The sequence below is a fragment of the Danio rerio genome, chromosome 14 (assembly GCF_049306965.1).
Source record: "Danio rerio strain Tuebingen ecotype United States chromosome 14, GRCz12tu, whole genome shotgun sequence".
NCBI classification, from domain to species: domain Eukaryota; kingdom Metazoa; phylum Chordata; class Actinopteri; order Cypriniformes; family Danionidae; genus Danio; species Danio rerio.
The window spans coordinates 16,590,086-16,603,859 of record NC_133189.1 but is presented as its reverse complement, the minus strand read 5'-3'; the positions used below and the strand labels follow the sequence as shown (position 1 = coordinate 16,603,859).

The 13,774-nt window shown below is 39.0% G+C and overlaps 1 protein-coding gene across 4 annotated transcripts in view; it reads right to left on the bottom strand.

Annotated features, from left to right (window-relative positions):
* Positions 1 to 13,774, bottom strand: part of nlgn3a (neuroligin 3a) — a 310,046-nt gene that overhangs the window by 207,882 nt on the left and 88,390 nt on the right. For 2 of the 4 annotated variants that reach the window (XM_021481038.2, XM_005157201.5), the window contains exon 2: positions 11,651 to 12,314. In XM_021481038.2, the coding sequence (XP_021336713.1) occupies positions 11,651 to 12,188 (538 nt within the window). In that variant the 5' untranslated portion in view covers positions 12,189 to 12,314. 4 annotated transcript variants of the gene reach the window in all.

The window sequence follows — 13,774 nt, the reverse complement described above, 5'->3', positions numbered from 1 at the left end:
TCTGAACCTTTGTATAACAGTACCCGCAACGCCCAGTGACTCAAGCGTAGATAGCAGGATCTGGTGGTTTACAGTGTCAAAAGCAGCTGACAAATCCAGCAAGATGAGGACTGATGATTTTGAGTCTGCTTTAGCCAGTCTGAGATCCTCCACGACCGAGAGTAGGGCAGTCTCAGTTGAGTGGCCTTTCTTAAAGCTGGATTGCTTGTTGTCCATGAGATTGTTTTGGGTAAGAAAGTCCAGGGCTTGATTGAACACTACTTTTTCCAGAATCTTGGCCATGAATAGAAGCAGGGACACCGGTCTGTAGTTTTTAAGTAGCGTATGGTCCAGGTTGGATTTCTTTAGCAGTGGGGTTACCCTAGCCTGCTTAAATGAAGTGGGGAATAAACCAGAGTCAAGAGATGTTTTTAATTATGTGAATCAGTGTTGGTATGACTGCAGGAGAGCATGGAAGACTTAGGTGATCTACTGACTTCGGTGGTTACATCATCACTTAGGCTAGAGCACCCTCTACAAGGCATGCCTATGCCCTAAAGTAGAGTCTATTAGCCGAATATATGCTAACTATAATGCAGGATGGTGACATATCTACAGAGAGATATGTTCGAGCCTCTCGACTCAGCACCCCTAAAAATTTGAAAACAGCTCTGCAGGGTAAAAATCTATGAAAACAGCTCTGCTGGTTGTGTTGATGTGTTGTGCCTGGAATTCAGTCCGGACAGCTCTCACATTATCTGGGTAAATGCCCAAGGTTTGCACCACTCCCTTTATAGATCAGCTGTGGAACCTGTAAGCGCTGCACATAGAGGAGGCAGAATCTGCCCTTTCACTGCTGTGCTCAGTGTTCTTCCGAGGCTCCCAGCACCCGACTTGGTGGAGGAAGCGGGTGCCTGGCTCAGTACAATGTTGGTATGCCCAGTTGGTCAGCTCGCATGGAGAATTAGTGCCAGCTATGCGCAATCCCCTTTGGCAATCCAATATGCATCTTCTAGCCACAGAATGGACTTCTCAGATGGACCTATGTCTTCTCTACCTGCTTACCAGCTAATCATATGCAGCACTCGCCCTGGTTAGGGCTAGCTCATATGTCCATTTTGTCACCAGGTCTCCCCATTTGGGTAGCAGGCGGCCTCCACAGTGTCCTTCCACTTTGGGACTGGTATGCTTCCCCAACATGCTTTAATGCTTTGAGGAACCCCCTAGAAAATGAGATGATTCATCTCAAGGGGCAATACAATTCAATAAATCAATTAAAATAAAAAGAATCCCTAGTGTATATTAGCTTGGTACAAAGAAATAATTATAACCCCTAAAATTCTAAAGTATTCCCATATTCTGGTAATTAAAAGGCTGGGGATGTTTCAAGGTAGCGCCCTTGCAGATGCTTGTGTTCTCACATTAGGCTTGGCAAACTTCACATCAAAGGCATGCTGCTGTGCCTTTTTTGCTTTCAATCTCCCAAAGGGTTTCTGACACATGTTTAAGTACACTCTGAAGGTTACAAAGAAGTTAACCAAGATGTGTGCCACCTTTGCTACAGCAGCCGAGTCTCCAAAAAAAAAAAAAAAAAAAGAAGCTGAGTGCTCGGCTCTTCAGCAGCTAAAGGCTGAAGCATGCTCTCCTGTGGAGCTGTGCTCTGCCAACTTATATGCATTTATTAGCACATTTTCTTATTCTTTAGAATGATTGATTGTCTAGCATCTCCCAAAATGTCTCAGACACATGTCTTCATTCCCTACTTCTGGGAACGTGGGTTGAGTTTATAGCCAGGATGTTTTCTTTAAAAGTGCATATTAGCTGGATGAGGTTGTGGTAGTCTGCTTAAAGCGTGCTTCAACAAAATTCGCTGTAGTAGTGTCACCACAAAGATCATGGTTTTGTGGTCACACTTTATTTTTTATTATTTATATCTAATTATCACTATTTACAAACCATTAACTAAATCTATTAGCTCAATAAAGCACTAATTTGCTGCTTATTAGTAGTTCATAATTTATAGTATTATTTTGGTTTAGGTATTGTGTAGGATTACTAAGATGGGGTTTGTCAAGTTGTCATGACAAATACAAAGACATTTTGTCATGCAATAAGTTACATATAAGATGTTATGACAAAGACTATTTAAACAATATTACCTTTGTATTTAAAATGACATATTGAGGATAATGACACTTAATAACGTCTCTTGTCATGATTACAAAGATCTCATGACAGTCTTGTGAACATTCCTTTAAAGTAAAATGTTTCGTGTCATATCATTTTTTTTTTCACTTCATGGAAGTGGGGGAAGCTTAAACCTGTTTTGGTGCATTTTGTTTAATATTACACTCAGAACTTATAACCTTTTTTATTAAGAAATAACATGAAATTATTTCAGTTTAATGCGTAAGCGTTTGATGACCTAAAGTGACCTGCTGCTTTTCTGTCTGTGTTAGCTTTAAGAGATAATATATTATATATAATACATTACACATTATCCAAATCTAAAAGAAAACCACATTTATCGTAACCATATGCCGACTGCACATTACACCCTGTTGCTTAGGATGCTTTTTTGGGTTACTTTTTTAATGGAAAGAACTCTCTTTGTATTGGACAGGGTAATCCTTTGATCTCAATGATAGGTGTCGACACCCAGACTTAATTGACGAAGACATTTTATAATGAAGTGTCACACAAGGAAGGTGTCCATAGCTGAGAGCCATAGCAACAGAACAAGGCTGATTGCATGGATGCTGTTGAGCATCCCCTGGGTGCCACACCAGTCTTGAGTTCCACAAAGAAACTAAAGAAGCATAAAATTAAGAGTAATGACAGAGGGAGATGGGAGAGGACATACGATCTGGAACATTATGTTGTTTATTTGTGAGTGGCAGTATGTTTTAATTAATGTTCATTAAACAATTAAATATGTGAAAGGTTCCTTGGTTATCTGTCTTCCAGTGGCTAGGAAGCCATTAAATTGATTGTAGTGGTGCTGAAACCCAGGAGAAGGTGGGACACACTGTTCAGATGTCCTTGCTGCTGGGTTGGCAAAGAGCAGTGCTATTGGTGCAACCGAGTGACCGGGATGTATCTATTGTTGGTGAGAACCTCTCAGCCACAAGGTGCTGGGGTATCTATCATTTAGGAAAGGGTGGAAAAGTTGTCCTGTTGGCCAATTGTTTGTCTGCCTGTATGGAGTAGAGCAGGAGAAATAGCTGAGAAAGTCACCGCTATCTTCCAGGAGCCGAAGCCTGCTACTATCCACCAAGAAAAGAGAAAAGCAGAAGACAGTAGTGTACTATCAGCTGGAGGAGCTGAAGCTATTATTCTGAAGGCGGGCAGGTGGAGTAGATACCTCTGTGAGGCTGCGTCTCAAACCACATACTTCCATACTATATAGTACACTAAAATCAGTATGCGAGCCGAGTAGTATGTCTGAATTCATAGAATTCGAAAAACAGTATGCGAGAAGTACCCGGATGACTTACTACTTCCGGCGAGATTCTAGAGTGCGCATCCCATGCATGCCCCGCGAGCAAATTCATGAATAGGAGTAAAGCAATTGACGCAGGCAGGTCACATGACCATGACAAAATGGTGGATGTAGTATGTCGGAATTCCATTCATACTTTTCACGCTCATACTGTATAGAACGTACTTTTCTAACGGCCGAGTTGTACGTTTAAATTCAAATGTAGTACCTACTGAGTAGTAGGCAGTTTCGGATGCAGCCTGAGGCTCCCAGCACAAAAAAAGGCACCGCTGACAAAGATCTCTCAGCTGATTGAACACCAAGTAACAGCATTTTTGAGAACTAAACCCCTTTAGTTTCCCTTCCTAAAGGAGGATGGAATTGCACAAGCACTGATAAGTGTCACCTGGGTACCACACCTGTCCTTGTTAAACAAAACAGCATATACTGGTATGGTATGTTTTAATCCAGGTGTGTGTTTTTGCCCATAGCTGGTTCTTGCTGGTCTCATGCTGGTTCTTTCTTGTCCCATGATGGTTAGAGCTATTCTCACATTTGTTCTTGCTCTTCCCATACTGGTTCTTGCTGATCCGTTGCTGGCTAGAACCAGCATATGAAGACGAGAGAGGAGCAGGCCTGGAATCTGTGTATTTATGTACGTGCATCTGACATTCGTATTTGGATGATTTAGTCTGCACCTTGCTCTCCTAAGGTCGCCAACTGTGACTAAGCAGTGGTGTGCCTCGTTAGTAACTAGATGAAAGACAACATGAAAAAACTTGGGTTGCTGCTTGAAGAGGTGCTAGTACGGGATGAGGCCACTACGGGATGCTCACACTGTGGCATGTGTGGGGATCCTAGTGCGCCAACAAAGTGATTGTTTGCTGATAGAGCTGTTTGTTTATACACTAAACCAAGTTTTATTGATTTGTTTTGTCAATAGTAATGGGAATCAAGTCAGACAAATCTGTCACAATCTGTTTACAATGACTTACTTAAAGGGCCATGAAACCCCTCGTTTCAGCAGGGTGTTTTCACACTTCTACTTTGGAAAAAGTCAGAAAAGTGGGCGTGTCCAGCTCTGTTTAGGGGGGAGTGTCGGAGGAAGAAAAGTGGGATGGTGTCGGAGTGTCTATTTGGGCACGCGCAAGTTTCAGAGTCAAAATACACACAAACACACAGGAGAAAGTGATGGTGTTTAACCTACATGGACATGTGTAGTCGAATTATTTGCCAAATTATTAAAAGGTGGACTTTAACTGCAGTTTGGGTCTTTCATTCAGGGAATTCATTCATGCCCCTAGCGACAAACGAGATATTTGATTCAAGGAACTGCTCTAAGTGTGTATTTTTCATGCAATGTTTGATACCGCACGGCAAATGAGAGAAAAAAAACCTCCGCATTTCCCGGAAACTTAGATGCACACGGCAGGTAGTAATGGGAATCAAGTCAGAAAAAACTACCGTGAGGCCACTAAGAATCCAAAAAATCTGGTTGTTGGGTAACAAATATTGATACATAAAATGGGTCAATTTTGTCAGTGATATTGAACCATGCTTATATGACAGTAAATCTATTATTAAAAAAAAAGAACGGAGTGACCACAGATGCTGGCACATGAGGTGAATTGCTACTGTAAAAAGATAGCTTAAATACAAACAAATAAACTGGAGTCTCCCCTAGTGAAACTTACACATGTGCAGCACATTTCTTGTGTGTTTAGAACAAAAAAAACCTTTGAGTGAAGATGTCTGGCAGTTTCTATTTTTTTCCTCACCTGCTGAGCTGCTTTAGTTTGCTAGGTCACTTGTATTTTTGGCAGTTGTTGGGCTATACTGGCTGTTTTAACTGTTATCAGGTCCATAGCAAGCTATGACATTACCAAGGTTTAGACGTATGAATTATTGTACATACAATAATTGTACATACTGTACATTCTGATGCTGAATATATTCTTGACTCTGAGTTTCAGAGTTAATAAGCTCTAGAGGGCAGGGCTACAGATCTATGTCATCAAGATCAAACACATCAACATTGTCATTTACAATGACTTACTTAAAGGCCATGAAACCCCCTCGTTTCAGCAGGGTGTTTTCACACCTCTACTTTGCAAAAAGTCAGAAAAGTGGGCGTGTCCAGCTCTGTTTAGGGGGGAGTGTCGGAGGAAGAAAAGTGGGATGGTGTCGGAGTGTCTATTTGGGCACGCGCAAGTTTCAGAGTCAAAATACACACAAACACACATGAGAAAGTGATGGTGTTTAACCTACATGGACATGTGTAGTCGAATTATTTGCCAAATTATTAAATGGTGGACTTTAACTGCAGTTTGGGTCTTTTATTCAGGGAATACATTCATGCCCCTCGCGACAAACGAGATATTTTATTCGAGGAACTGCTCTAAGCGTGTTTTTTTCATGCAATGTTTGATACCGCACAGCGAATGAGAGAAAAAAAAAACCTCCGCATTTCCCGGAAACTTAGATGCACACGGCAGGTAGCGTCAGAAAGCCGCGTGTGTTATTCCGGTCACAAAATGCGGTAAAAACCCCACACGAGGTTAAAGTTTGGTTGTAGTGCTAACATGTTTACACTCGGTGCTATAGTTTGTTCGATACGAACAAACTGAATAAACAAAGAGCACTGCTCGCTCACTTACCAAATCTGTAGAGACAGGACAATCACCAGCAACTAGAGCTGCGTCTTTATGAAGAGAATACTACAAGCGAATCCGGATCTCAGTGTTTGCAGATGAGAACAGCTCTCAGGTAAACAATGTTCTTCCTTAGACACGTAAGTTATTGTTGTCGAGCGTCGCGTACACTGTAATCCACAAGTGAGTCTGAGCTCTCACAGAGAGAAAATGAAAACGAAACTTAACTGTAGCAAACTATAAAAGCAACACTTCATGCTTGTTTTGCCAATCCAACGTGGTGTGTCTTTGGTCTAAGCACTGTGACACTAATGAATATTAATGAAGTTGAACAATAGAGCGCGCTGATTAGTTTGAACCAAGCCTTACTCATGCATTAATGCATCACACTGTAAGACGTAATAAGACACACTCTGGCACAGACGCCCAGTCTGCACGCTGGAATACAACGCTATTATGTCATGGCCGTGACGCAGCTTCAAAAATTTGTTTCAAACCGGAAGTACAAATTTGCTTGAAATAATGCAAAAACAACAAATTTACACTTTTTAGTGAAATATAGGTGTCCTAATAGTGTTTTTAGCAGTGTGGGACACATATACGACTGTCAACAGCTCAAAAAATGTGTTTTGGTGTTTCGTGACCCTTTAAATCTCTTCAAGCATTGTTATGGCAGAAATCCTCATGACCATGCATTACATTCTGTGAGTTGTTAGCATTGGGGTAGGGGTGGCGTTAGGTGCTCCATAATATTTGTTCAAGTATAAATCATATACCACATATTCTATATTGCCCAAAAGCTAGGGACACCCCATCCAAAGCATTAAAATCAGTTATTTAAAAATATAACACTCTATGGTGTTCAATGAATTCAAATGTCATTGTACAGTGATAGGGTGCCACCTGTGCAATTAGTACATTTGGTAAATCTCCTCTCTAATAAATATTCCACAGTCAACTGTTAGTGGTATATTTTTAAAGCAGAATCAATCAGCAACTCAACCACAAAGTGGGTAGACCATGTAAAGTCAACATAAGCACATGCTAAGGCGCACAGTGCACAGAAGTTGCCAACATTTGTCAATAGCGATAGACCTCAAAACTTTGTGAGATTAGCTAGAACAGTGTGTAGAAAGCTTCCAAGATTTTATGGCCAAGCAACTGCTTCCAAAGCATCTGATGCAGTGGTGTAAAGCAAAGCACCACTGTACCCACAAGCAGTAAATAAGTATTTGGCAATCCAATGGATGACTCTGGGTTAGACTAAAGTTTGCATACATTCTAGACTGCACTGTGCCAAACGTAAAAGTTTAGTGGACAAGGGATTATAGTGTGGGGTTGTTTTTCAAGGGGTTGTGCTCGGCTTAGGGTTTAGTTCAAGGAACTTTTTATGCGCTAGCATAACAAAATTTAGCAAAATTTCATACTTAGTTTAGGAATGGCCCTTTATTGTTGCAACATGTCTGTGCACAAACCAAAGCCCTTATAGACATAGATGAGCAAGTTTGATGTGGAGCGACTTGACTGGGCTGCACAGAGTCTTGACCTTAACCTAATAATGGGGATGAATTAGAGTGGTGACTGCAAGCCAGGTCTTCTCGTCCAACATCAGTGCATGATTTTCAAAATTTCAATTCACTTATCACTTGGGGCTGGCTATTTGTCACCTATGGTAAGGGTTTAGATGTTGCAAAACTTTTTGACAGTAAAGTATGACATATGTCAAAGTATGACATAATGGCAAAATTATACCCTAATATGTAATTTCATCATCATGACAAAGATACATCAAATGTTACCCACTGAATGAATTATACTGAGCATCAAAAAAAGACACTAAATGGGTACCCTGTCTAATAAAATGGGGAACTGACCAAGTGTCAATAAGTGGAACTTAGAAGTGAGAATGTGATCAGAATTTCGGAAACTGTATCGTGTTGTCTGTTCCCATTACGTCCCATTACAAGCTGCAACATGAATGGTTCTCATTATCTCTGAATCGTTTATCGTTATATTGTCAAGATTATCTAGAGTTGTTTAAAAAAGTTGTATATTTCTATCAATCTTTGTTTTTCATATTGCACATTACTAAAATAAATAAATAAACTAAATTATCACATGTAGTACCATGACCTTGCCTATATGTGTACATAGTAGTGGCAAAATTATTGAAACATTGTTGAAACAACATTTATATGTCAATTATTTCTGTTTTGCAGTAGTCACTAAAAAATAACAGTTTACATTTACACAGATTCATTTAACCATAAGCTGTAATAGTCAACTAAGCTTTTCAGCCAGTGCTCCACAAAGAGATCTGATCTGGTATAAAACACACGAAGAAACACAACAAACTGAGACAGACAAAATCCAAAAGAATTGTGCCAACATCTCCAAGACAGATATCTAAGTTCTAGACACTTGTGAAAAAATACTGTAAAATGAAGATGCTATCAAGAATGATATTCATTATCAATGAACTTTTATTTACGAAATTAAAACATTGTGTTGCGACTATCTTTTGTGTTTAAAGCCACTTTAGTCCTGTGTACACTTGCACATGGCTTTTCAGGTATCTTAGCAAGTATAGGTTACCAAAAGTGTCTTGAAGATGGCTTCATCTGGTTTTAATTTCTCTCAGTCTCACTAATACTACAAAATATTTACTGTAAATAAAAATAGTTTAAATTAAGCAACAAAATAGTTTATCAATTGTATGTATACATTTATATTTTAAAGAAATTACAACAAAAAATAGCATACTGTTTTATGTGAATGAAACTCACAGAAATCCAGTATTACCAGTTGCCTACATATAGCACACATTAAATAAAAATAAATAATAAATAAATACATAATTTAAGACAAAAATTGACAGCTATAGAGAGTTTTATATTTTTAAGTTGTTGTTGTTGTTGTTGATCAGCAAACATGACTCTGTGGTTGATGGAGAAATCCCGTAGGCAAGAGAGGACGTACCAGTCGCTCTCTTCACAGTATTTCACTCCAATGTTGGCTTGCTTACATACCTCCTTTTCTACATATTTTCTTGTTGGGTTTTCTGGTACATTCCTTGGATATTCTTTTGACTGTAAAATGAATAAAAGACTACAAAATAACAGAAGGCTCTGGAAACGTTTGAGGAAAACATGCAACAAAGTCACTCCCGCTCCCCACAATAACAACAAAAAGACCCTTTCCAGAAAATTAGCTGAGGACTTTTTTCATTTGGGCAGAAATTATTCCAAAATATGTGGAATTGTTAGCTGCACCCTGGAACACAGGAAGCCTAAGTTCACATGCACTGCTATATAAGACCCTTTACAAGCGTAAAAGAAATGGCAATCCCTTCACCGATGACATCCCGGATTTACAGACAAATGCACAGGCTGTTGTACAATACGCCAAATGTACTTTGGGAATGTAAGAGTTATACAAAAGTCGATATTGGTTTTATGATTTTTTTTTTCCCATTGCTAGCTTTGAATTACAAAATAGCTCTGTTCCAAAACATTGCACTAACTAGACAGAAATGTACTGTATATATCAGAGACCTGCTTCAAAGTAGGCAAAATATTATGCTTGCTTCCTAGATATGTAATTTTTGTCTAATTAATATGGTATAATGCATTTATGTTTCAAAGCCAAGACAGTCACAGAATGCATTACATCAAACTCACTGAAAAATAGAGGACAAAATAAAGTTATATAAATAAAGTTATTTAAATAAAGTTAGATGAATGTATGTCATTGAAAATAGCAAGAAAACTCAGTATTCAATGAAATGTTTTACAATCTATGGTATATATTTATGTGTAATATGAGAGCATCTAAAATCCTGTTCTCTTTTAGTATGTGATTTTTTTTCTAAAGATGTGACTGAAATGACTTTGCAACAATTAAACAGTATGTTTTAAATAATAAAAATGCAATTCAGAAAAAAACTGCATTCATCATGGAGTATTTGTGACATACTGTTGCTTCATAATGTTGCGACATACAGTTACTTCCATCACTCCCATGGCCTCATGGGACAGAAAAGTGTAAACTGAATGTGCACTTAAGAATTTCAGCAGAACTAATTGGTAAGCCAGTTCTTTTCACCAGTTTTAGGAATGTTGTTTATTCATTCATTTATTCATTCATTCATTTACTTTTTACTCCACAGTGGAATGAACCGCCAACTTATACAGCATATGTTTTACGCAGCAGACGCCCTTCCGGCTGCAACCCATCACTGGGAAACATCCATACACACTTATTCACACACTATGGACAATTTAGCTCACCCAATTTACCTATACCTCATGTTTTTGGACTTGTGGGGGAAACCGAAGCACCCAAAGGAAACCCAAGCAAACACGAGGAGAACATGCAAACTCCACACAGAAATGCCAACTGACCCAGCCGAGGCTCGAACCAGCAACCTTCTTTTTGTGAGGCAATTGTGCTACCCACCGTGCTGCCCTGGAATGTTGTTTTTTTTGGACAAAATTCAACATTCCTTCCTTACTATAATAGGGACATATGTGATCTCAGATGTAGACGATCTTGCTAATGTAAACTTAATTAAATAATTCCTGGAGTATTTTGTTTCATCTGAGTTTTACCATATTTTAAGAGTCCTCATTCACTTGGCACAAAAGTATTATTAACAATAAAATGTATCTAACCAGGCCAAGCATGAAATATTCTTTTGAGGAAATTAAAACATTATTTTCTGACATATTTTAACTGATGTGAAAATCCACATTTTAAACCGATGAAAAATCCAGATTTAATAAAGTATTTCCTTCCCCTAATGAAGATTGTACATTCCTATCTGCCCCCATCAGAGCTTTCTCTAACATGTACAGCAGATATCCTAAAAAGGCAGCTCACATGATTTTGGAACAGAGCTAATTGTTTCAAATTCGTAAGGCTTTGAGTCGAGAAATGCTCTTATGCTAGGGTGGTATTTGTGAATGCAAATGTGATTACCAAATTTGCCTAAAGATCTTAAGTTCCACAAGAAAGGATTTGAACTTTAACAGAAGCAACTGGGACAGTAAAGGGTCTTACATGGTTAGGACTGATGCCACAGGCCTCTTGTGTTCCAGAACATTTGAACAACTCTACAAAAGGCTCATTCTGGAATCAAGCAAGCTAATCTTGGATAACTAATCCCCAGAACAGTCAAGACAGTGAGGAGAGGGAGGTGCACCAAGATCATTACATCCAAACTTCATGTCAGATTAAAATCTGAGCTCTAACATAAAAAAAAAGATTACTTGCTCACTGATTGCTTTATTCTGACTTTCTTTCTATCTTTTTGGTTTGCTCTCTTGAACAACACAAAAGAGGAACCTATAACAGTGGCATGGAAGGGAAGAGTTGATGGAAAGACTTCATGGCAGATCAAGTCAAGATGAGGAATGAAAATGATGTGCACAGACACAGCATGCGCCAGACGACAACTCATGCTTCAAACACAACACAGGAAATGACAGAATGTAATAGTGAGACACTATCTTTTCTTTGTTATACCCGACACACTCACCATCCTCTGTTGGAACATAGATGTTTAGATACAAACAATCTTCATTTTGATCCTGTATAGAAGTTGCAACTATATCCAAGTTAAATGTGAACCAGATTGGCATCATGATTTCCGGAACAGCATTGTGAATGTTTTGTGGGCACACTGGTGCAAAATGAGTGGCATTCTTGATCCCGGACCAAGACGAGGGTGGCTCAGGGGGTAGGAATCGTTTTTCACCCACCGGTGGGGTGGCATACGGGACTCCCAGGTACTGGTCCACTGGTCCCAGGATCTCACTATGCAGCGGAACCCGCGCCCCCCGTAATTTCCCGTACTGTGTATTGACTGTGGGGTAGTAGCCTTGCCCCCGGACAAGCATCATACACCAACAAAAAACCAATATCCACAGAGAAATGTTGCAAGCTCTGCGACTGCAGCAGTCCTGGTGGTGCAAAAGGAGACGTTTTTTGCGCATTGCTAACCACATAGTCTGTGATACTGGATGTTGTTGTCGCTGCTGGACACCGATGTATGCTGAAAAAATCCTCCAGCACATGTCTGCCTTCAGACCTTCAAACACAGCTTGATTACTCCTGTCATCGAAGAAAAAATACACATGTGCTCCGTTCCCTTCCAGACCAATCCTCAGTTACTGTCCAATACTCTCATCCAATCCTCTCTCCTGCAGGATAAAAACATGAAAAGAAAGGACACATTGTAATTTGCTGGACATTTTTTTGGTTCCCATGAGAAAAATATTTTTAAAAATGTAAGGATGCATATTGTTTCATGTGATTGTTGGATTTAGGGGTAGGGAGATACATTATACAGTCTGTATGTTATAAAACTCCTTCCTTTATGGTATAAAACGTCCAAAAACTCAAGGAAATTGTTTTTGTGTATGTGCACACACATTGCTCAATTCATATGAAGGTCTGCATAACTATGCAGATACATGCACTTACTATAACCATATTGATAATTATAAAGTTAAATATTCAGTTTTAACAGTTGAGAGCACAGCTACTGTGTCACAATAGCAAGACAGATAAGTATGAATTGAATCACTTTTCTGAATCACAGCCAATCAGCCACCAACCATTTTGACATTTATTCATTCATTCATTTTCTTTTAGGCATAGTCCCTTTATTAATCTGGGTCGCCACAGTGAAATGAACCACCAACTTATCCAGCACATGTTTTAAGCAGCAGATGCCCTATCAGCTGTAACTCATCACTGGAAAACATCCATACACACTCATTCACTACGGTCAATTTTTAGCCTTCTCAATTCACCTGTTGACATGTCTTTGAACTTGAGGGGGAAACCGGAACACTTAGAGGAAACCCACGCGAACACAGGGAGAACATGCAAACTCCACACAGAAAAGCCAACTGACCCAGCCAAGGCTTGAACCAGTGACCTTGCTGTGAGGCGACATTGCTACCCAATGCACCATGATGCCGCCCGTTTTGACATTTAGTTATTATTAAGGTTATTATTTAAGTTATACTAAATAGTATAATATTTTAAATAGTATAATATTTTATATGCTATATAATATAATGTCTTATTTACTTATGTCCTGGAACTAACAATTTAATACTGCATAATTGAGGTTTTAAAATAGCAAACGCTCCCCACTGATGTCAAATCTTGTATTCCCAAAACTCATTATATTCTTTTGTACAAAATCAAAAAAAGAAAACATACTGTTTGTAGAAAATAACACCTTTTCCGTCTGAATTTGACAAAAAAATGCATTAAGTATAATATTATTCAGGCACAGGTCATCATCCCCATCATTGGAAAGCTTATATTTTTTAAGTGCCTTGTGGGTGCATGTGCTAACACTGTAAATGCTAATGATGAGGAGGGTCATCTCCAGCAAAGAAAAACTCTTCTCTGCTCAGCTACTGATCAATTTTCAATTTTTAAAGCTTAAGACCCGCAGACCTCTATCCCTTAGAGGGCTTAGAATAATAGGAAGGAGAAAAGCTGGAATTTAGTAGTGGATATTGCATTCTAAAATGACTCTGTAAATGATTTATAATGTATATGTGGAGCAGCATTCACCAGACATAGGCAATATGATTCTTCCTGCAGGCACACTTATCACTCCACAGCTCCTATCCAAACT